We start from the raw sequence: 21,072 nt of genomic DNA, 5'->3' as shown, positions 1-21,072 counted from the left end.
ATGTGCTTTTCTTATGGTTCATATGCTCCAACCTTCTCAGGGGCTTGTCTTGGCTTGTTTTATAAGATTTCTGTCCTCGGAAGGAGCTGCCTGTTTGAAGAATTCCTGTGCCCTTGCTTTCTGACTCAGTGGCCTTAGTTTCCTATCTGGTACTGCCTTCTCTTTTAACTGTCTATCTGCCTTCTTTCCTTAGCCTGATTCTAGCATTTCCTTTGCAGATTTTCTTTTTTTTTTCTGTTTTAACTTCCTATTGTCTGTAATACATCTTGGCCTTTAGTAATGTGTGATTTCATGTACTTATATGTAATCCTGTCTCCCTTTTTGTGTCATTTCTATTACACATGAAAGCTAGAAGTTTTTCTTGATTATCTACTGATATGCTTTAGTCTAATATAAGTTTTCCTGTTACAATCTCTCACTGTATTGTTTACCTTCCATCATAAATTGATGTTTATAATTATATATTCATTTATTCATCAGTTTATTGTCTGGTTTTTATTCCCATTGATAGATGCTCCTTGTGGTCAGGGACAACATTTTGCCCTAGTGTTTACCAAAGTGCTTGCTAAATAGTAAATGATAACGTCATACATTGTTTAGTACTTTCAGGATTCTAAATTAAAATAGTGCGTAGAAATGAAATAGCAAGGGTTGAAAGTGTTGCCTAGTGGTAAGAGTGCTTGCCTTACATGCATGAAGACTCGGGTTCGATTCCTCAGTACCACATACACAGAAAAATCCAGAAGTAGTGCTATGGCTCAAGTGGTAGAGCTCTAACCTTGAGAAAGCCCAAGGACAGCTATCAGGCCCAGAGTTCAAGCCCCAGGACTGGCAAAAATAAAATAGCAGCATTTATATTATTTGTAGAACAAGATCAGTAAATACTTCTGGGGTTGATTTAGATTTATGATTTCTGGGTCAGAAAGCATCTCAGAATCATTTAGAGAGGAAGCCAGGCAACAGCAGAGTTTTCTAAATATCATACATCTTAGATAGTGTCAATTGACAAGTTTAAAAAAATACAAAATTTTTATATGCTTGCTTATGAGAAGAGTAACATTTTTTAAAAAAACATTTTAGATGTTCAAGATGATGAAGTGGCAGAAACTGTCTACAGAGATAGGAAGAAGCAGTTACCTTTGGAGCTAACAGTGGAACTAACAGAAGAGACCTTTAACACGACAGTAATGGACTCTGACAGCTTAGTTCTCTTCTATGCTGGTTGTGAGTATGAGCCTTTAGAGATACCATATTACCTACAGGACATTTAGAGTAGATACCATCTATTTTTGCATTCTATGTATTATACATTGTAAAATGACAGCTTTTACATGTTCTAAGTAGACTGCATGCATTGCATACATTGAAGCACCTAACTTGCAGATTATGTTTCTATATATGTAATTTACAAATTGAAGATTAATGGTTAATCTGGATATCATGATTCAAGCTAATCATTTTTAGTATATTAGCAGTTCTTACAGATCCTTAAGGAAATATAATATTGATATTGAAATAATAGCCATTCAGTTATATTACTTTTAGCATAAATATAAAAAGTAACTGTATTTGGAGCCCTTTTAAAGTGATTGGATAATACTGAGCCTTCTATGTGAGGATATTTCTTATTTGGAAATAAAATTGAGAAACTTCAAAAAGCTGTGTGTTTATTCTATGTTAAGTATAGATGCTTTGCAGATATGTGTTATAATGTCTGTTGACTCTTTTTTTTTAATTCAGGGCATGCAGTATCCATGGCATTTCTCCAATCCTATGTTGATGTGGCAGCTAAGTTGAATGGTATTATTCTGTGGGATACATGATTATTTTCCTGATTCTGAATTCTGGTTTTTATAAAACTACTATGCTAAGTATGTAGAAAACTAATATTTCAAGTTGTTTGTTTCTCTGTGATTACATTAGTAAACCAAGATTATGTCTCTGAGACATTTAATTGAATCTCATAGGACTGCACTTTGTAGAAACAAGAGATCATTTATTAAGTATTTGTAACTACACAGTTAATCCACTAACTTTGGGCTGAATTCAGTGATGTAGCAAGCATTTATCCAGTGTTTACTCTGTTTCTATTAAACACTGGAAACAATAATTTGACACTAAGACTTAGTTTCTCAATTTCTCTGGTGAAAGATCAAAGACTCAGTATCTTGAGGTTACATAGCTCCTCCTGGACTAGGATATTAGATATTGTGTGAAAACAGGGCCATTGATAAACAAATGGACCCGGATTTGGTCTTTTAACTCAAAATGTCCATACTACCATTGCAGCAAAAATGTAGGGAAAAATGTAAATACAGGTTTATTCTTGGCTGTTACCCACCATTTTTTTTTAAAAAAAGAGTTCTTAAATTTTAAAAAGAGATGGAACACTTCACAAATTTGCATGTCATCCTTTTACAGGGGCCATGATAATCTCTGAATCATTCTAGTTGTATGCAGCTGAAGCGAGCACTTTTTGTTTTTCTATTTCATATAAGGTTTTAAACTCAGGATTTTACCCTTTCTAGGCAAGCACATCTCTAGTCCTTTTTGATTTAGGTCACTTTTTAGATAGAGGGAGTTGATATTTGCTCTGGGTCAGCCTGAGGCTGTGATCTAGCATCCTTCTTAACTGTGATGAAGTATGTGTGTGTGCCTCCATATCTGGCTTTTATTATTTTTTATTTTATTATTATTTATCATTTTATTTATTATTATTTTATTATTATTTATTATTTATTTTTATTTTTTTATTTTTTTTTTGCCTGAGCACTGTCTTTGGACTTTCTCAAGGCTAGACCTCAATAACTTGAGCTCTATGTATGTGGTACTGAGAAATCGAGCCTGGGTCTTTGTGCATGCTAGGCAAGCACTCTACTACTAGGCCAAACTCCTGGCCCGCTTTTGTTTTTTTTAGTATGGAAATCTCACCATCTTGTCTGAATCAGTATTTGACTTTTGCCTCCCTGGGTGGCTAGGATTACAAGCATGAGCCTTGCTCCCACATTTCGTTGTCAAGTTGTATGTGTTTATAGAATAGAAAAGCAAATAACTAATATAGGATACACACTAATCCTACATACACAGGTAAAATTACCTGCGTGTAATTTTATTCAGTGTCTTTTTAGTGTGATTTAGTTGTGATATGCTGCAGGAATTCAGTCGTAAAATTTCAGATTTTGAATTATTTCAGATTTTAATTCAGTTTTTTTTAATATCTTTGTGCTAGAACTCAGGACCTAGGCATCTCTTAGATTTTTCTCTCAAGGCTGGTATTCTACCAGTTAAGGCACTGTAGGTTTTTGGTGGTTAATTAGAGATCATAGTCTATGGACTTTTCTGTTCTGACTTGTGATCCTCAGATTTCAACCTCTCAGGTAGCTCTGATTATAAGGGAGACTTCAGAGTTTTAGACTAGTATGCTTAACCTGTACTATAATGTTAAATTAAGAAAACATGATAGCATTTTGGACATTATACCTAAAATCTGTCTTCCATATTGAACTCTTGGGAAAAATCCATTTTTTTCATCTGTTTAAGACAATGAAGAACATGTTTTTCCCTCAGTCACAAGGTGGCAGCAAATGTCCAATTTTTGTTCTTTCATAGTCTTTGTAGCCAAGGGAATCTGTCACATTTTTCACTGTGAGGAATTTTGTTTGTAGTCAATGTATTGAAAAAGTATATGAGATACAGCCTCCTAAGTAGATAGAATTACTGGCACTGGCATAACTATATAACTTTTAACAACATATTCTTTTCCCAGTTTTAAAGATCATTCAAGTTTTCAGCTTCATTAGGGCCAAAGTAACATTTTTAGCAGTGACAAGTGTGTTATAGATGCCTTTTGAGGAGAAGCATCTGTGTCTGCAACGTCACTACATTCCCTAGTGAGTTGGCACTATTACATGGCACTTTGTATGAACAAAGATCACTAAGCACTTATAGATGACATTGTTAAAGCATAGAAGAATTTAAAGTCTGCTTCTCAAAGGAATAAGAGCTGACCTTAATATATGCTCATGCATTGTTTAAGTATTAATGTTCTTTAGCATTAGAAATTTAATTTGTTTATAAAGCATTAGGGGACATTCCACACATTTTTAGTGCATGTTATGTATCAGATACTCTGTGAAGCACAAGGAAAAATATACTCCAGTTATAGCTCCCTAAATCTGACGTGAAAAGTTATGCCTATGTGTGTTAGCTTTGAAAATATGAAGGGAAAAATTCATTATGAAAAACTTTTTCATGTGAGGTTTGAAAAATATCAGGAGCATTATTGTAGAGAATAAATTTCAGGAAGTAAAATACAAACCTATTGTAGTTACTCAGAACAAATGACACTTTATAAAGAGAAATGAGCTGTATTGGAGACATTTAAAACTGTGGTAACAAAAGTACAAAGATAGTGGTTGAATAGACCTACAGAGACTAGGAACAGGGAAGCATGAGAGACGATACTTGATTTTCTAAGTTGCACTCAAGTGGAAATTTTTACCATTATCTACAGGAAGGAAATCATATTCCTTTTTAATTTAGCATATATTAGTTGAACAGGGGGATATCATTGCAATATAGGAAATCATATTTGGCTTTAGAGACAAGAGTTTGAAGATGTTTCTATTCACAAATAACCAGTAAGGCTATCTGGGTATCACTAAAAAGTGACTAATAAGATTGTTGGTGAGTTGAAATTGTTCAAAAACAGTGTAGAATAAGAAAGCACTCTAAAATGAGCCTCGAGAAACTCCAAATTCTGCTAGTAGGAGAGCCTATAAAAGGGACAAAAAGAACAAGCTAAAAGAGGGAGGTAAAAAACCAACAGGTAGTATTGACTTTTTTTGTGTGTTCTTTACTTCATTGATTTGTTTATCTGTGCTTTCATTCATCTCTTTCAATTGAATGTGTGTGTGTGTGTGTGTGTGTGTGTGTGTGTGTGTGTGTGTGTTTAGTGGACTCTTTTGCCATCTTTTGGAATTTGTTTAGCTTTTTATTTGTGTTCTCCATGAATTCTTCAATTATTCTTTGGTCAGTTTTGTCATCTTCACAAAATACCTTGTACGTTATGTGAAGTAAGTTAAGGTCCAGAGAGACAGGATGCATACTCTCCCTTACATGTAGAAGCTAGATTCATCCTATAAATCTAAATACGTTTGTAGTATGCAAATACAGTAGATCGGAGAATTCAAATCATTTAATTTCTTAGAATGGCTAAGTCAAAGTTCAGCAAAATAAAACACCAGGAAGTGGGTACTCAAAAGGGTTTGGTGGACAAATGAAGAGGAGAAGAAGGGAAGAATGCAGTGAAAATCCAATGTAAATTCTACAAAAGTGTGAGGAAGGGTGGGGGGATGGGGTATGAATAGGAGAGGGATGGGTGATAATGTTGAAAAGGGTGATATTGATCAAGATATATTCATAACTGCTTTGTTAAAAAAATAAAAATATGGGCTGGGAGTTTGGCCTAGTGGTAGAGTGCTTGCCTGGCATGCACTAAGACCTGGGTTTGACTTCTCTGTACCAGATACACAGAAAAAGCCAGAAGTGGTACTCTGGTTCAAATGGTAGAGCTCTAGCCTTGAGAAAGCCCAAGGACAATGCTCAAGCCCTGAGTTCAAGCCCCAGGACTGGCAAAAAATAAATAAAGGAAGAGCCAGGCATTAATACTAGCTCCTCAGGAGGCTGAGACTTAAGATCATGGTAGTCCAGGAAGGAAAGTCCATGACACTCTTATTTCTAATTAACCACCAAAATGCCAGAAGTGGAGGTGGGTACAGTACTAGCTTTGAGCAAAAATGCTCAGGGATAGTGCCCAGGCTCTGAGTTTAAGCACACACAAACACACATGCACAAGTAGAAAAATAATTTTTTTTAAAGTAAGAGTGTTTCACCCCAAAAGATTAAAATCAGATAATGGTCTATGAAGAAAATTACATTTAAGCAGAATTAATTATAACAACTAATAAAATATTAATTATAACTTTAATTGTTCATTTTACTTTAGGCACATCCACTATGCTTCTTACTATAATAAATTGTGCAGATTGGTCTGATACATGCACTAAGCAAAATGTTACTGAATTTCCTACAGTAAAGATGTACAAAGAAGGGGAAAACCCAGTGTCATATGCTGGTATGTTAGGGACTGAAGCACTCCTAAAGTTTATCCAACTGTAAGTATTGAGCTTCACTATTATTTCTAAAGTTTAGAGTTTGGAGTTTTCTCATACTTTGTTGACATACTGTTAATAGATTAAGGAGGATACTAGAACTGAAATCACAGTAAATATTGTTAAGTAGGTTCTCTGCAAAAAAAATTTTTTTTTTTTGGTGAATCATAGGGCTTGAACTCTGAGCCTGGGCTCTGTGCCTGAGCTCTTCAGCTCAAGGTTACCACCCTACCCCTAGAGGAACAGCACCATTGGAGAGCAGAGTCTCACAGGACTTTAGTGCCTGGGCTGGTATTGAACTGTGATCCTCAGATCTCAGCCTCCTGAACTTTTGTATTCAAAGCTAGCACTCATCACTTGAGCCACAGATCCACTTCCAGCTTTTTTTTCTTTTTGGTAGTTTAATGGAGATAGAGAGTCTTACAGATTTTCCTACCTGGGCTAGTTTTGAACCTCAATCCTCAGATCTCATCCTCCTGAGTAGCTAGGATTATAGGCATGAGCCACTTGTGGCTGGCTTAATTAAATTGATTTTTTTTGCCAGTTCTGGGGCTTGAACTCAGGGCCTAGGTACTATCCTTAGGTTTTCTCAAGGCTAGCAGTCTACCGCTTGAGCCACAGAACCACTTCTGGCTTTTTTTGTGTATGTGGTACTGAGGAATTGAACCTAGAGCTTTCATGCATACTAGGCAAGCACTCTACGACTAGGCAACACTCCTGGCCCATTAAGTTAATTTTTTAGAAGAATACTTTTGTCTTTATATTGTTAGGTATTTATCTTGTATAATATATTGTTTGCTAGGTTTAATGTTTTTAACAAACAAAATTATTTTTAAAAATTAATTCTGAATATATCTGTATGTTCATTCAGCAACAGGATTTCATGTCCAGTGAACATAGCTTCAATCCAAGAAGCAGAAGAATATTTAAGTGGGGAATTATATAAAGATTTGATTGCCTATTCTAATGTATCAGTACTGGGACTGTTTAATCCAGCCATGATAACAGGTAAGTAGAGATGAGTTTAAAATTGTATGATATATTAACACACATTGTTTTGTAGTTGTTGAGGATGTGTGTGTGTGTGTGTGTGTGTGTGTGTGTGTGTGTGTGTGTGTGTGTGTGTATGTGTGCTGGACCTGGGGCTTGAACTAAGGCCCCGAGCATTGTTCTCAAGGCTAGTGCTCTACCACTTTGAGCCACAGTTCCATTTCTGGCTCTTTGGTAGTTAAGTGAAGATAAGAGCCTCACAAACTTGCCTGCCCAGGCTGGCTTTGCACTGTGATCCTCAGATCTCAGCCTCCTGAGTAGCTAGGATTACAGGTGTGAGCCACTAACATCTGCCTTTAGGTTATTTTTGAAAGAGTATCTAAGTTAATATTTTGTTAAATTTGTCTTATTTAACATACTTGTGTACTTTTCCCAGTGTAGTAAACATCTTCCAAAATGTTAGGCCTTTATAAAGTTCAATTGAGTTACATATATATGTATATATCCCAGAATTTGTCTATAAATAATGTTTATGCTGTTTCCTTCATCTCCCTGCATATGAAGAGTGTTTTAGTCTTTATGTGGTATTTTAGAGTATTTTAGGGTTTAGTAAACTAATTTTGTCCTCTGTAAATTGTGCTAATTATATAACTGAAAACTATGTGTGCTACTCTTTTTCGTATGTATGCCAGTACTGGGGCTTGAACTCAGAGTCTCATGTTATTGCTTAGCTTTTTTGATCAGAGCTGAAGTTCTAACACTGGAACCACACCTCCACTTCCATCTTTTTGGTGGTTAGTTGGAGATAAGACTCTGATAGAGCTTGAATGGTGATCCTCAGATAACTAGGATTAAAGGTATGAGCCATAAGTGCCCAGTTTTTCTTTTTTTTTTTTAACATGGACTACCCACTAATTGCAATAAAGTGATTCTTATATTTTCTTAGCTTTTTTGCCTTTCCTGTCTTCCAGATGAATATTAGCTTTATTTAGTATATGAACACATTAAATATCTACCACTTGCTTTATGCTTTATTGGCATTTCATTTTCCTATTTTTTATGTGAATAGACTGTGTGTATTTTGCTTATATTTTTGATAGGGCTAGAAACTGCCAGGTCTAAGTCAGGCGTGGTGGATCATGCCTGTAATCCTAGCTACTCAGGAGGCTGAGATCTGTGGATCAAGGTTCAAAGCCAGCCTGGGCACAAAAGAACTTGAGACTCTTGATCTCCAATTAACCTCTAGAAAAACGGGAAGTAGGGCTTGGTTCAAGGGTAGGCTGTAGCCTAGAGCTGAAAAGCTTAGGGACAACACCCATTTATTTGATTTGGACTCACTTCTTGGTTTGATTAATTCCAGGTTATGTTATTATTTATGAAAAGATATTCTGGAATCTACAGAAATAGTGGTTTTTATTTTGAATATATATCTTATACCCGAGAAAAGACTGATGCACAAATAGTCAAAGTTGAAAAATAATAGCTACGTTACAGAAAATTAAAGACAAAAACTCTTAGTCCTAATGTGGACAGTGTTAGAAGACTAGATTTCCAGGTCTTTTTGAATACATAGGAACTTTTCCATTTTATAATTTTGTGTACGCACGTGTGTGTATGTGTATGTGTATGTGTGTGTGTGTGTGTGTGAGAATGTGTAACACTGGGGTTTGAGCTTAGGGCCTTCTACTTATTAGGCAGGGACTCTGACATTAAGTTCAATGTGCCTACATCTTTGTTTTTGTATGTATATATTCTGGTTCAGAAGCTTGAACTCAGAGGCCTTGGTACTTTCCTGAGCTTTTTGCTTAATACTAGCATTTTATCACTTGAGCCATACTTCTACTTCTGGCTTTTTGGTGGTTAAAGAGTGTGTTGTATTTTCCTACCTCAGCTGACTTTGAGCCATGATCCTCTTATCTTGGCCTCCTGAGTAGCTTAGATTACAGACATGAGCTACCAGCACCAAGCTGTGCTTATTATTTTTGAAGTAGACTCTTGCTTCCTCTCTCGGTGTGGGCCTGGACTGTTATCCACCTATTGTTAACTTCCTTTCATAGCTAAAATGATAGACAAATCCACCATGCCCAGCTTCTGTTGACACAGAGTCTCATGAGCTTTTCTGCCTAGGCCTGGCTTGCAACGGAAGTTCTCCCAATCTCAGTCTGCCACAAAGCTAAAATGACAAGCATGTGCCCTATGCCCAGCTGTGGGCTGAAAAGGGTCTTGTAGACTTTTCTGCCTGGGCTAACTTTAAGCTGTGACTCCTTAGTAGCCTCACAAGTTGCTAGGATTACAGGTGTGATCTTGATGAATATATCATTTTACATAACTGTTTCTCTTTTTAGCATACATATAGGGGGCCTGTCTCCAATTACCACACCTTAGGAGTAAAATACTATCATCTATAAGCTTGGTCATCAGTTGAATAGTACACATAATAGTAAAGGTCTCAGAATGTTTTTCTTGTCTGTGTTTCTTCAGCAAAAAAATATTTCATTGAAGCAGGAAACTACCTAAAAGGACACGCCATTAGTGGAATTTACTCTGAAGATGACGTTTGGATATTGTAAGTTTATTGCTCTTTTAATTTTAGGGAAAAGCTATGCAGCAAAATATGTAGCTTATCTTTATGTAGCTGATTTAGGAAGAAAGAGCAGTACCATAAATAAAATTTAAATTTCCTTCTAGGAAGATTTAGAAAGTACCAGACTGTTCAGTTTCTTTAAATATTCTTTTACTTTATGTTGAAATACCCACAAAGATAATCTTATACTCCATCCTCCTGTAAAAAATTTTCTCTTTGACACTTTTCCTCAAGTTTTGGCTCTTTAACATTGTCATGATTTTCAGAGAATTTTACTTCTTGAGTATCTGCTTTTGTTTACTGCCCAAGATATAACTCAGAAGATAACATCTTACAGCCACTTAAGTTGTTTCATATGGAAAAGATAGGGCTCATGTGGATTGTCAAAGATTTTCATTGCTAAAAAAATAATAAGAAATAAAATAAATTAAAAAATAAATAAAATAAAATAATTTAAAAAAGATTTTCATTGCTGTAGGAGGAAGAACTACAGTTCACATCTGGAGACTGTTACTAACACACATTACATTTTACATCAAAGGCTCATTTTCAGGTGCTGATTGATTTATTTAATAAGCCCAAATTGTCTGTCTGTCTGTCTGTCTGTCTGTCTTTCTTTCTTTCTTTCTTTCTTTCTTTCTTTCTTTCTTTCTTTCTTTCTTTTTCTTTCTCTCTTTCTCCTTCCTTCCTTCCTTCCTTCCTTCCTTCCTTCCTTCCTTCCTTCCTTCCTTCCTTCCTTCTTTCTTTCTTTGTCAGTCATGGAACTTGATCTCTGAGCCTAGGCATTGTCCCTGAGCTCTTCAGCTCAAGGCTACCCCCCATCTCTTGGGCTACAGTGCCACTTCCCACTTTCTGGTGGACTTTAGTGCCCAGGCTGGCTTTGAACCATGATCTTCAGATCTCAGCCTACTGAGAAGCTAGGATTATAGGCGTGAGCAGTGCCCGGCTTAGTTTGTCTTTCTTACCTCCTGACTACAGCATTCCTAATTTTGATTTCTGAGATCAAATCTCTCATCTTGAACACTGCTCTTGATGGTGAAGCTAGATGCTCTTTATTTTGTACAAGAAGTGATTTCTTTTGATAACTATATACCAATCCAGGAAACCTATCCTTATGCTAATGTATGATCATGTACTCTTTTTAACTCTCAATATGTATGTAATTATGGTCTACAGAATGACGCTAATACTTTTCCTAGTGTTTTGTTTATAATGAACTGGTTGACCAAGAGGTTCTGGATGATCTAAAGACTGGGCTCATTATTAAGCTTTGTAATACTATAATATCTATATGTAATTCTGGCATGAGTTATGTCCTTATACACATAGCTAACCTCACTGGTAATTTCACACAAAGCATTTCTTATTTAACTGAGAGAAATTTCTTTAAGATTCAGTTAACAAAAACATGAAAAGAGGTACCAGTGTGCGAGAAATAATGCACCTACTACTTGACGAATATAACTGTAACCCCTCTATATATTATCCTGACAACAATAACAGTTAGAAAAAATCTTGGGAGAGCAGACGTGGGCTCTTGTCCAAGTGTAAAGAACATACATTTTGTGTCTAGTATGCTTTGTCTGCTATTTATCACTCTCTGAACCCCATCCATATGTAGAATGGACATAGGAACTACTTTATAGGTATGTTCTGATACATAGCTAAGATACTGCCATCACTATACGAAGACATGCGATCAATCTAAAAAGGTCAAGAGAAACTCAGTGTTCCACACCCTGTCTAGATCTTGTTAGGAATTGGTCTGGATTACTGTCTGTTTCTAGTTTTATATTGAGCTTTTCAAGGTTCCTGGACATCCTCAGGTAGTCTCACATTGAAGATAAGTTTATGTGGAAATTGAGTTAATTTTTTTCTTGGAAGTGTTTTTTTTTTTCTGCATCCTACTGTGACTTTTCTGGCCTGTTTTTTCATGTTTTTGATGACTTCATATATTTTGTTTGTGAATTATCCCTTGTATTTTTTGTCAGCATCAGGAGATTTCATTTTGACATGTTTCATATATGTATACATTTATCAGACTCACCCCTTAAATCACTTTCCCTCCTCCATCCTTCCTCCTCCCTACTTCCCAAATTAATCCCAGCAAGCGCCTGTGTTCCATTTCACACATGTCCACAAAATATTTGGCCATGTTCACCCTCTTTCACCTACTCTGTCACCCTGTCCTCTCCCACTAGCGCTCATACTCTGGACAGGACCTGTTTTATATTTCTGTCATTCATTTTTTTGTTGCTATAGGATAATTACTCAAGTGAATTCACCACGGTATTTCATACATGAATACATAGTACTTTAACCAGCTTGATGTCTTCAGTCTCATTCCTCTATCCTTATTACTCCCTACAACTTTCAATGAATTTAGTTTTGTTATCTTCATTCATAGATCCAGTATATTTCAATGCTATTCACCTAGCATTCTCTTTTCTTTTTATTTTAATGCTACTTCTCCATAGGTCAAATAAATATGGGGTAACTCTCCCAGCCTTGCTGCTTGCCAGACACAAAGAAGACAAAATAGAGAGTATTCCACTCACTGGCTCTCATGCACAAGACATAGTTCAAATAATAACAAATGCATTACTGGAAACATTTGTGAGTATTTATTGTAATAAGGAGTCTATGGAAATAAAATCTAGCTCAGCTGAATGAAAAATGAAAGGTAGCAGAGGGAAGCCACTTTAAGAACTAAATATGGAATGATATCTGCCAGATTATTGTTTGAGAATAGACTGGAACTGTATTCAGAGGCAGTTGATCCACTTTAAAAAAAATCATTCATGTAGATGCTAGAGTGGTGCTAGGTGAGCAGAATGCTGCTCCTCCTCCTTAAGCTCTATGACTACAGTGGGTCAGTCTCTCTGTTAGTTGGGAACAGTTTATGTGATGGGGGTGATTTATCAGTTCACATATTAATCCAGATGCTGAAGTAATAAATGGGAAGGTAAAAATGGAAAACGGTACAAGACTGTGCTTTTATATCATTGCCATTCTTCATTTTAAGGACATTAGCATTTTTGATCTTTTGTTGTTAATGACCTAGACAAAGTCTCTTCTACAATTACATTTTTAGAAGTGACTACTGTTAACAATAATATTCTAAATAATCTAAGTAATAATAATTATTGTAAACTTAAATGAAGTTGACTTTTTGTTTTAGCATGTGTTTGATTAACTTGATTGTGCCAAAAACCTATTAACTTAATTATGCCAAAAATCTATAGTCTTGGAAAAAGTAAAGTTTCATTTTTTTTTTTGCCAATCTGTGGAATTGAACTCAGGGCCTGGGCACTGTCCTTGGACACTTTTTGCTAAAGTCTAGCATTCTGCCATTTTAGCCACAAGCCATTTATGGCTTTTTCTATGTATGTGGTACTGAGGAATTGAACCCAAGGCTTCATGTGTGTTAGGCAAGCACTCTACCACTAGGTCATACTCCCGGCCAGTTTTATAAATTTTTTAAGTAGTCACAGACATTAGAAGAATTATGTTTTATTTATTTTTTGCCAGTCCTGGGCCTTGAACTCAGGGCCTGAGCACTGTCCTTGGGCCTTCTCAAGGGTAGAGCTCTACCACTTAAGCCACAGAACTACTTCCAGCTTTTTCGATGTATGTGGTACAGAGAAATTATAACCCGGTCTTTGTGTATGCTAGGCAAGCACTCTACCACTAGGCCAAACTCCCAGCCCACAATCATGTTTTAAAGTTAGCATACGTACATATATCTGTATCTCTACATATTTATAGGTATCTATCTCTAGTGATATTTATCTTTCTTTTTTATTATCATATTTATGTATAAAAGGGTTATAGTTACATTCATAAAGTAATGGGCATATTACTTCTTGAACATTATTACTTCCCATGTTTTTTTTTCCCATGTTCCCTCCCCTCTCCCTTATCTATCTCTTTCTATACATATTTTGGTGCTGGTCCTGAGGCTTGAACTGAGGTCTTAGGCAGTCCCTGAGCTTCTTTTTGCTTAAGGCTGGGGCTCTGCCACTAGTTCTGGCTTTTTCTGAGTAGTTTATTGGAAATAAGAGTCTCACTACTTGTTTGTCTGGGCTGGCATTGAACCAAACTACTCAGACCTCCTTCATAGCTAGGATCACAGGTATAAGCCACCAGCACCCGGCTTTAGTTTAGACTTTATTTAAAAAATTTGGTAGATGAAAGCTATAAGAGTTTTCTTTTTTACATGTACATTGGCTAATCTGGTTGAGATTTTAGCAAAAGAAGTTATTAGAAGTGTTCATTTTTTCCCCTCAGAAACATTAATTTAATAATTTTATTTTAGAAATAACTCATTTATGGAGTGAGGATGGATTGAGCAAGAAACTTGGGACTCATTGTTATTAGTAAAAGATAATTCATTTAAATGAAAATGTTTCAATTACATTTCATGAACTAAATTTTTGTAAGTGACTTAAATGTTATTTTCTGTTTTATGCTGTATCAAATCTGTATTTTTTGTTTCATGGTTGTTTTTTGTTTTTGTTCCTTTTTTTCTGTTTAACAGCCAGAAATCACGGTGGAAAATCTTCCTGCATATTTAAGATTTCAGAAACCACTACTTATTTTGTTTAGCGATGGCATCATAAATCCTGAGTATAAAAAAGCAATACTGACACTAATGAAACAGAAATACTTGGATTCACTTACTCCTTGCTGGTTAAATTTGTAAGTTTATTTTAATTTTTTGTATGTAAGGTAATTAAAAAAAAGGACACAACAGCACACACCTGTAGTTCCAGCACTTGGGGCACTTGAAGCAAGAAGGGTTCCAATTCAAGACCAACCTAGTACATAGTGAAACCTGTCTCAAAAAAAAACCCCAAAAACGTAAAGTAACTATTATTACATTAATATATTTTCAGTAGGAAATGGAACTCTATAGTTAATATTATAGGACCAAAATATGCAATCATGATATTTTATTAATTCCTTGGAAAAATTCCAAGATGTCCTTATTTTAGAATGTTACTCATATTGATTTATTTTTTCTCAGTGCTTTATTTTTCCCCCTTAGTACTTGGATTTGAACTCAGGGTCTGTCTTAAGCTTTTTGGGATTTTTTATTTAGCTGGCACTCTTTTTTTTTTTTTACCAGTCCTGGGCTTGAACTCAGGGCCTGAGCACTGTCCTTGGACTTTCTCAAGGCTAGAGCTCTACCACTTGAGCCTCAGCACCACTTCCGGCTTTTTTCTATATGTGGTACCGAGGAATTGAACCCTGGTCTTCATGCATGCTAGGCAAGCACTTTAACCACTAGGCCAAACTTCCGGCCCCTATTTAGCTGGCACTCTTAACACTTGAGCCACACTTCAGTCCAGCAAAAAAAATTTTTTGAGTAATAATTTTTCCGATTTTTTTTTTGCCAGTCCTGGGCTTGAGCTTAGGGCCTGAGCACTGTCCTTGGACTTTCTCAAAGCTAGAGCTCTACCACTTGAGCTTCAGCACCACTTCTGGCTTTTTTTTCTAGGTATGTGGTACCAAGGAATCAAACCCAGGTCTTCGTGCATGCTAGGCAAACACTCTTCCAGTAGGCTAAGCTCCTGGCCAATTTTTCTGATTTTTAAGGTAATTGGTGCCTACTAAAATTTTGGGCAGAGAAAAATAAACATTGTAAAGACTTTGAGTTTTTCCTTTAGTTTATTTTTCTACATTTCTATATTATTAAAGTCTAGCCAGTATCATCAGAGGAAGTATTTCAGTGCACTTTCCAGTGATCTTTTCTATATGTGTAACTGGTATTATCTTCTATAATCTGTAATGATACACACATTCTAACTTTTTACTGGTTATTTGGAGATGGGAATCTCGTAGAGTTGTATGCCTGAGCAGGCTTTGAAATGAGATCCTCAGATTTCAGCCTCCTGAGTAATTAAGATAATGGCATGAGCCTGTATGTTTTTCTTGTAGGAATATAACTATTTTAATCCCTTTTTCATGAAGAAAGATAATATATTAAAAAAGAGATATTTATACAACAAGCATTTTGTATCTATCTTATAATTATATAACCACTTAATATTTTCTCTAGAGAGGAATCTATTGACTATATCAAGCCTAAGATTACTAACCTTTGGGTTATGTATGGTGCTCCATGAAAACTATCTCATGTTAAAGACTGTCTCATGTTAAATTTTTAAATAATTTCATTGCTAACACAGTCATAGACCTCCCGGTTTTTAGGATGCCTTTTTATACAGCAAACTTACTAGCATGATAATTAAAGTTTAATGTTTTACAAATTATTATTTCTTTACTTTGTTGTGGGAAGAATAATTGACATGTTCTGTTATTTCCTCTTGTAGAAAGAATACTCCTGTGGGGAAAGGAGTCCTGCAGGCATATTTTGGCCCTTTGCCTCCCCTCCCTATTCTTGTTTTGGTGAATCTTCATTCAGATGGCCGTGTATTTGCATTTCCTTCAGACCATTCAATAACTGAACACAGCCTTATGTTGTGGGTTAAGAAATTAGAAGCAGGGCTAGAACATCCTATCAGTAAGTTTTCTGTCCTTTTAATAAACACAATTCTGTGTTTTGTAACATAGATTTTAAACTTTAATTGTAACATACTAGAATTTTAATGTCTATAAATATTCTAAATATTAGTACTTAGATAATATTGTCCTTGGGATAGTCTCTAATTTTAAGGTCTAAGGTATAAGGTCTAATAATTAGGTAATAGGAATAGTTAGCTGATCTACATGGGTGTATGTCTCTCTTGTCATTTATTACTACTGTTTTCATCGATCAGATAGATCTACCCTTTTGATTATAGTATGCATGGCTATTACATTATAGCCAAGTTATTTCAAAGGAAGTTACTGTGACATTAAAAATAACAGCCAGTATTTATTGAGTATGTGCTCTTTTTCAGGCATTGTGCTAATTAAATTTCAGTGATTATCTGATTTAGTTTTGAACTCCCCCGAGTTTGGGATGATGTCATTATATTCAGATGAACAAATGGGAGACAGAGTAGCTTGTCAAAGGTTATTCACCTAATAAATACCAGAGTAGGAATTCAAACACAACAGTGTAATCCCAGAGCTTCTACTCTTAACCTTAAGTATAGTGTATAATTTCACTTGTTTTATTGAATCTCCAAGTAACCATGTAATTTAATGTCTATTAAGTTCCCTGAGTTTTCTAGGTCTTGGTATTCTTATCTACCAAATTGGGTTGGGAAAATAATTGTGCTTCGGTAAAGATTAAGTGAATAATGCCTGGAGAGTGTGTGTGTGTGTGTGTGTGTGTGTGTGTGTGTGTGTGTGTGTGTGTGTGTGTGTATACCATATATATATATGCTCAATAAATATTAGCTCTTATTCTTTATTAGTAGTAACTTGATGAGTAAAGTATTTACCACCAGTTAGAGTACAGTTTTATTTGCTGTTGGTAATAAGACCTGTTCCCTCAGCAAGTCATTAGCATAATTGGAATACTAACTTATAGACATTTGTCATAATCTCAAGACTATTAGTCAATGAATTCAGTGTTCACCTTAAAGACAAATATTGCTAAATATCTGATACTCCTTTAACTAGCTTCTTCTTAAAGCTATTTTAATATACACATAGCTATATATTGCATACTACAGTTATTCTCACTATATTTAGTAAAATTTCATTCATTACTTTTTTTTTTTTTTTACCAGTTCTGGGGCTTGAACTCAGGGCCTGGACACTGTCCTTGGACACTTTTTGCTGAAGGCTAGCACTCTGCCACTTGAGGCACAGCACCACTTCTGGCTTTTTCTGAGTATGTGGTACTGAGGAATCGAACCCAGGGCTTTGTGCATGCTAGGCAAGCACTCTGGCACTAGGCTACACTCCAGGCCCTCATTCATCACAGTTTAAATTTACTTAAAAATATCTTCAGTTGTACAAAGGGATTGCAGTTCAACAAATGAGTTTATAAGTATAATGCACCTTGATCAATGTAACACCTTTCGTTGTTCTTCCCTATTGTCTTTCCTTTGGGTACCACTGCTGGGTTTTGAACTCAGGGCCCTATATTCCTTCTTGATTTTTTACTTAAGGCTGGCACTCTACTACTTGAGTCACACTGCTACCTCTGGCTTTTTGCTGGCTTTTTGGAGATGAGTCTCATGGGCTTTCTTGCCTACACTAGCTTTGAACCCTTATCTTCAGATCTCAGCCTCCTGAGTAGGGAGGATAATAGGCATGAGCCATTGTCACTTCTGGATCTGCTAATCTAAAAACGTCAATTTGAGACATCAGTCCGATGGATAATCTAAATTTAATTATGATGATGTTGCAGGTTCTGGAATTTCATATGAATGGGTCTGAATGAAGAAATTATGTCAATAAGTATAGGGATAATTTAAATGTACATATGCAGATTTTCTGCTTTAGATAATTGAGATTTACTCATATTCTCTAAGCCTTTAAAATATGCATTTACTTTATATAATCTCAGGTTTGTATTTTGTGAGCCACTTTCTTAGCTTGTAAAACTTTTATTTTTTTAAAGTTTTCTGTTTCCAGTCCCAACATTTGAACTCAGGGCCAGTGCACTGTCCTTAGGTTTTCTCAAGACTAGAGTTCTACCACTTGGGCCACAGCACCATTTAAAGCCTTTTCTTTTTATGTGGTACCAAGGAATTGAACTTGGGTCTTTGTGCATGCTAGGCAAGCACTCTACCACTAAGCCAAACTCTCAGCCCCCTTTAAAAGTTTTAATTTGTATATTTCCTTATATTGTTTATATCTCAAAATAGTATTATAAGTGGGCCAACTTAAAATATTAGCTACTTTGTAATGTCCATCTACTATGCAGAGAATGGTTATTTAATTTATATATGTTATTAGCTCTAATCAGTTTTTGTTTGGAACTACTAATGTTTGAACTCAAAATCAGGCACTCTGCCACTGAGCCACTCCACCTGACTTTTTTGCTTTTGTTATGGTTTGAATATTTTTGGATATTTCTTCATTTTTATGCCCAAGACCCTTCTGTTTATGCTCCTGTATAGCTGGGAAGACAGGCATACCACGGTGTCCAGTCTTTTCTCCAGGCTGGTGTCAAAATGTGATTTTTCCATTCTCAACGTCCCAATTAACAAAGCATATAGGCATGAGCAACAATGCCCACTGTTGTTTTCTTCTTTCTAATGACAAATACTTCAAAATAATATTAAGATTTACTGTCATGAAGATCATGAACCAATTACTGTGTGTAGTATAGTTAGCTACACAGCCACCTATATTTTGTTCATAATTATTTTGGTGAAATTAACTTGTTTTGATAAAGTCTATAGGAAGGGTATCAATCAAACAAAGACTTCAAAATGAGAAAATACTAGCCTTGCTCCTGTGGCTGAGATCAAAGCTTGGACAGTAAAGTCTTGCAAGTCTGATCTCCTATTAGCCACTAGTATTTATTTCTGTATAGGAATGTAATATAACAAATGAAAATAATAATGACAATATTCCCTTTGTATATTAACATTAAAATACTTTGCTTCAAACTACCAAGGTCTTCTTGTCCACGGATACATTTTTTTTTTTTGCCAGTCCTGGGCTTGAGCTCAGGGCCTGAGCACTGTCCTTGGACTTTCTCAAGGCTAGAGCTCTACCACTTGAGCCTCAGCACCACTTCCGGCTTTTTTCTATGTATGTGGTACCGAGGAATCGAACCCGGGTCTTCATGCATGCTAGGCAAGCACTTTAACCACTAGGCCAAACTCCCGGCCCCCACGGATACATTTTATGAGTAATTTTTGAGTCATAGTCCAGTGATGACATTTTATAGAACATTTTCTAATATATTCATACGATTATTTGTAAATGTTAGTCATTAACTCTTCATTGTATCTTTCTCTAGCAACTTTGTCTGCTCAGGAGTGGAAGCCTCCTCTTCCAGCCTATGATTTTCTAAGTATGATGGATGCTGAAACCTCACAGCAACATCCCACCAAGAAAGTTCCTGAGTGTCCAAAAGAAAGAGATGCGCAAGAGAGAGGTAAAGAACAACATGAAGACAAGTCAACAGTCAAAAAAGAGCCCACTGAAACACTGAGAATAAAACATTGGAATCGAAATAACTGGTTTAAAGAAACAGAAAAATCACTTAGGCATGATAAAGAGTTATGAGTTATCTGCAAAAAGCTATCCTTTCTATTGGGTTTACTTGAGAGACTCAATTTACCTATAAAAAATTAATACTAAATCATATCAAGTTTCTAGACAAGTGCCATTCAACAGCATTACAATGGAAATTATATACATAGTATTTTCAGGTAGCTAAAAACAAAATGTAAACATGAGCAGGTGAAATTGATTTGACCCAGTTAGTATACCCCAGATAAGTTAAATGTAAAGCCTCCATGATTTATTATTTCTTTGTTTTCTTTTTACTAAGTCTTCAATATACAGTGTTTATTTTATATGTACTTGTTCTTTCTCACTACAGAATAGCTGTATTTCAAGTGCTTTTAACCACACATATGGTTATGTGACTTGTATTAGACAACAAAATTAGTGCAATTCATTTAACTTGTTCTAATCATGATATATGCTTGAATTAAAATTGAAATGCAATGTTAGTTTAATCACAGTTGACTCTAGTTCAGTTATGTATCTGTTAGTTATATTTGTTGTGTTTTTCAGTCCTCCCCTACCCCAGGGGATATTTGTTTTTTTTTAATATTTTTTATTGTAATGAATAAATGGTTACATGATATTTGCCAGATAGAAGGTGCATTAATTCACATACATTGATGCCCTTTCACATGTCTTGGTCCCCATTACCCTCCCCCCCACCCCCTTCCCTATCCAATTTCAAATAACCAAATACAAATATATCCAATATATCAGATAACAAAGTGAGATACTGTAACAATATGAGATAACCAAGGGACAGCAAAAGAGATGAGAGATAACATAGTACATTAAGGACAACAATCATTCATTACATGGTTTTTGTTTCAATATCCTAGAGGTCCTTTCAATTAGCTTCATACTATATGGATGTATCAAGGTTTTGCTCTATTGCAAATCTCTGCTAATAGAGCCCAAGGTTTCTACTGATTATGACAAATGAGGGAAACCATTGAGCCTAAGTTCCTCAATATAATAAAGGCTGTGTATGACAAACCCACATCTAGTATTATACTTAATGGCGAAAAGCTAAAGCCATTCCCTCTAAAATCAGGAACGAGACAAGGATGCCCACTGTCTCCACTCCTCTTTAACATAGTATTAGAATTCCTAGCCAGTGCAATAAGGCAAGAAGCAAGCATAAAGGGGATCCAAGTAGGGAAAGAGGAA

The 21,072-nt window shown here is 35.6% G+C and overlaps 1 protein-coding gene and 1 pseudogene across 1 annotated transcript in view; one reads left to right on the top strand and one right to left on the bottom strand.

Annotated features, from left to right (window-relative positions):
• The window catches only part of Txndc16 (thioredoxin domain containing 16), a 63,695-nt gene extending 43,210 nt beyond the window's left edge, over positions 1 to 20,485 (top strand). The window contains exons 13-21 of the mRNA XM_090345095.1: positions 1,081 to 1,224; positions 1,741 to 1,800; positions 6,008 to 6,176; positions 7,045 to 7,181; positions 9,645 to 9,729; positions 12,225 to 12,363; positions 14,288 to 14,448; positions 16,086 to 16,276; positions 19,628 to 20,485. Coding sequence (XP_090201221.1) covers positions 1,081 to 1,224; positions 1,741 to 1,800; positions 6,008 to 6,176; positions 7,045 to 7,181; positions 9,645 to 9,729; positions 12,225 to 12,363; positions 14,288 to 14,448; positions 16,086 to 16,276; positions 19,628 to 19,896 — 1,355 coding nt within the window. The 3' untranslated portion in view covers positions 19,897 to 20,485. The remainder of the gene's footprint in view (positions 1 to 1,080; positions 1,225 to 1,740; positions 1,801 to 6,007; positions 6,177 to 7,044; positions 7,182 to 9,644; positions 9,730 to 12,224; positions 12,364 to 14,287; positions 14,449 to 16,085; positions 16,277 to 19,627) is intronic.
• Positions 2,377 to 2,473, bottom strand: LOC150055147 (U6 spliceosomal RNA; annotated as a pseudogene).
• Positions 20,486 to 21,072: the final 587 nt, after the last annotated feature.

Source organism: Megascapheus bottae, chromosome 14 (assembly GCF_031878675.1).
Source record: "Megascapheus bottae isolate mThoBot1 chromosome 14, mThoBot2.hap1, whole genome shotgun sequence".
NCBI classification, from domain to species: domain Eukaryota; kingdom Metazoa; phylum Chordata; class Mammalia; order Rodentia; family Geomyidae; genus Megascapheus; species Megascapheus bottae.
This window is presented reverse-complemented; position numbering and strand designations above follow the sequence as displayed.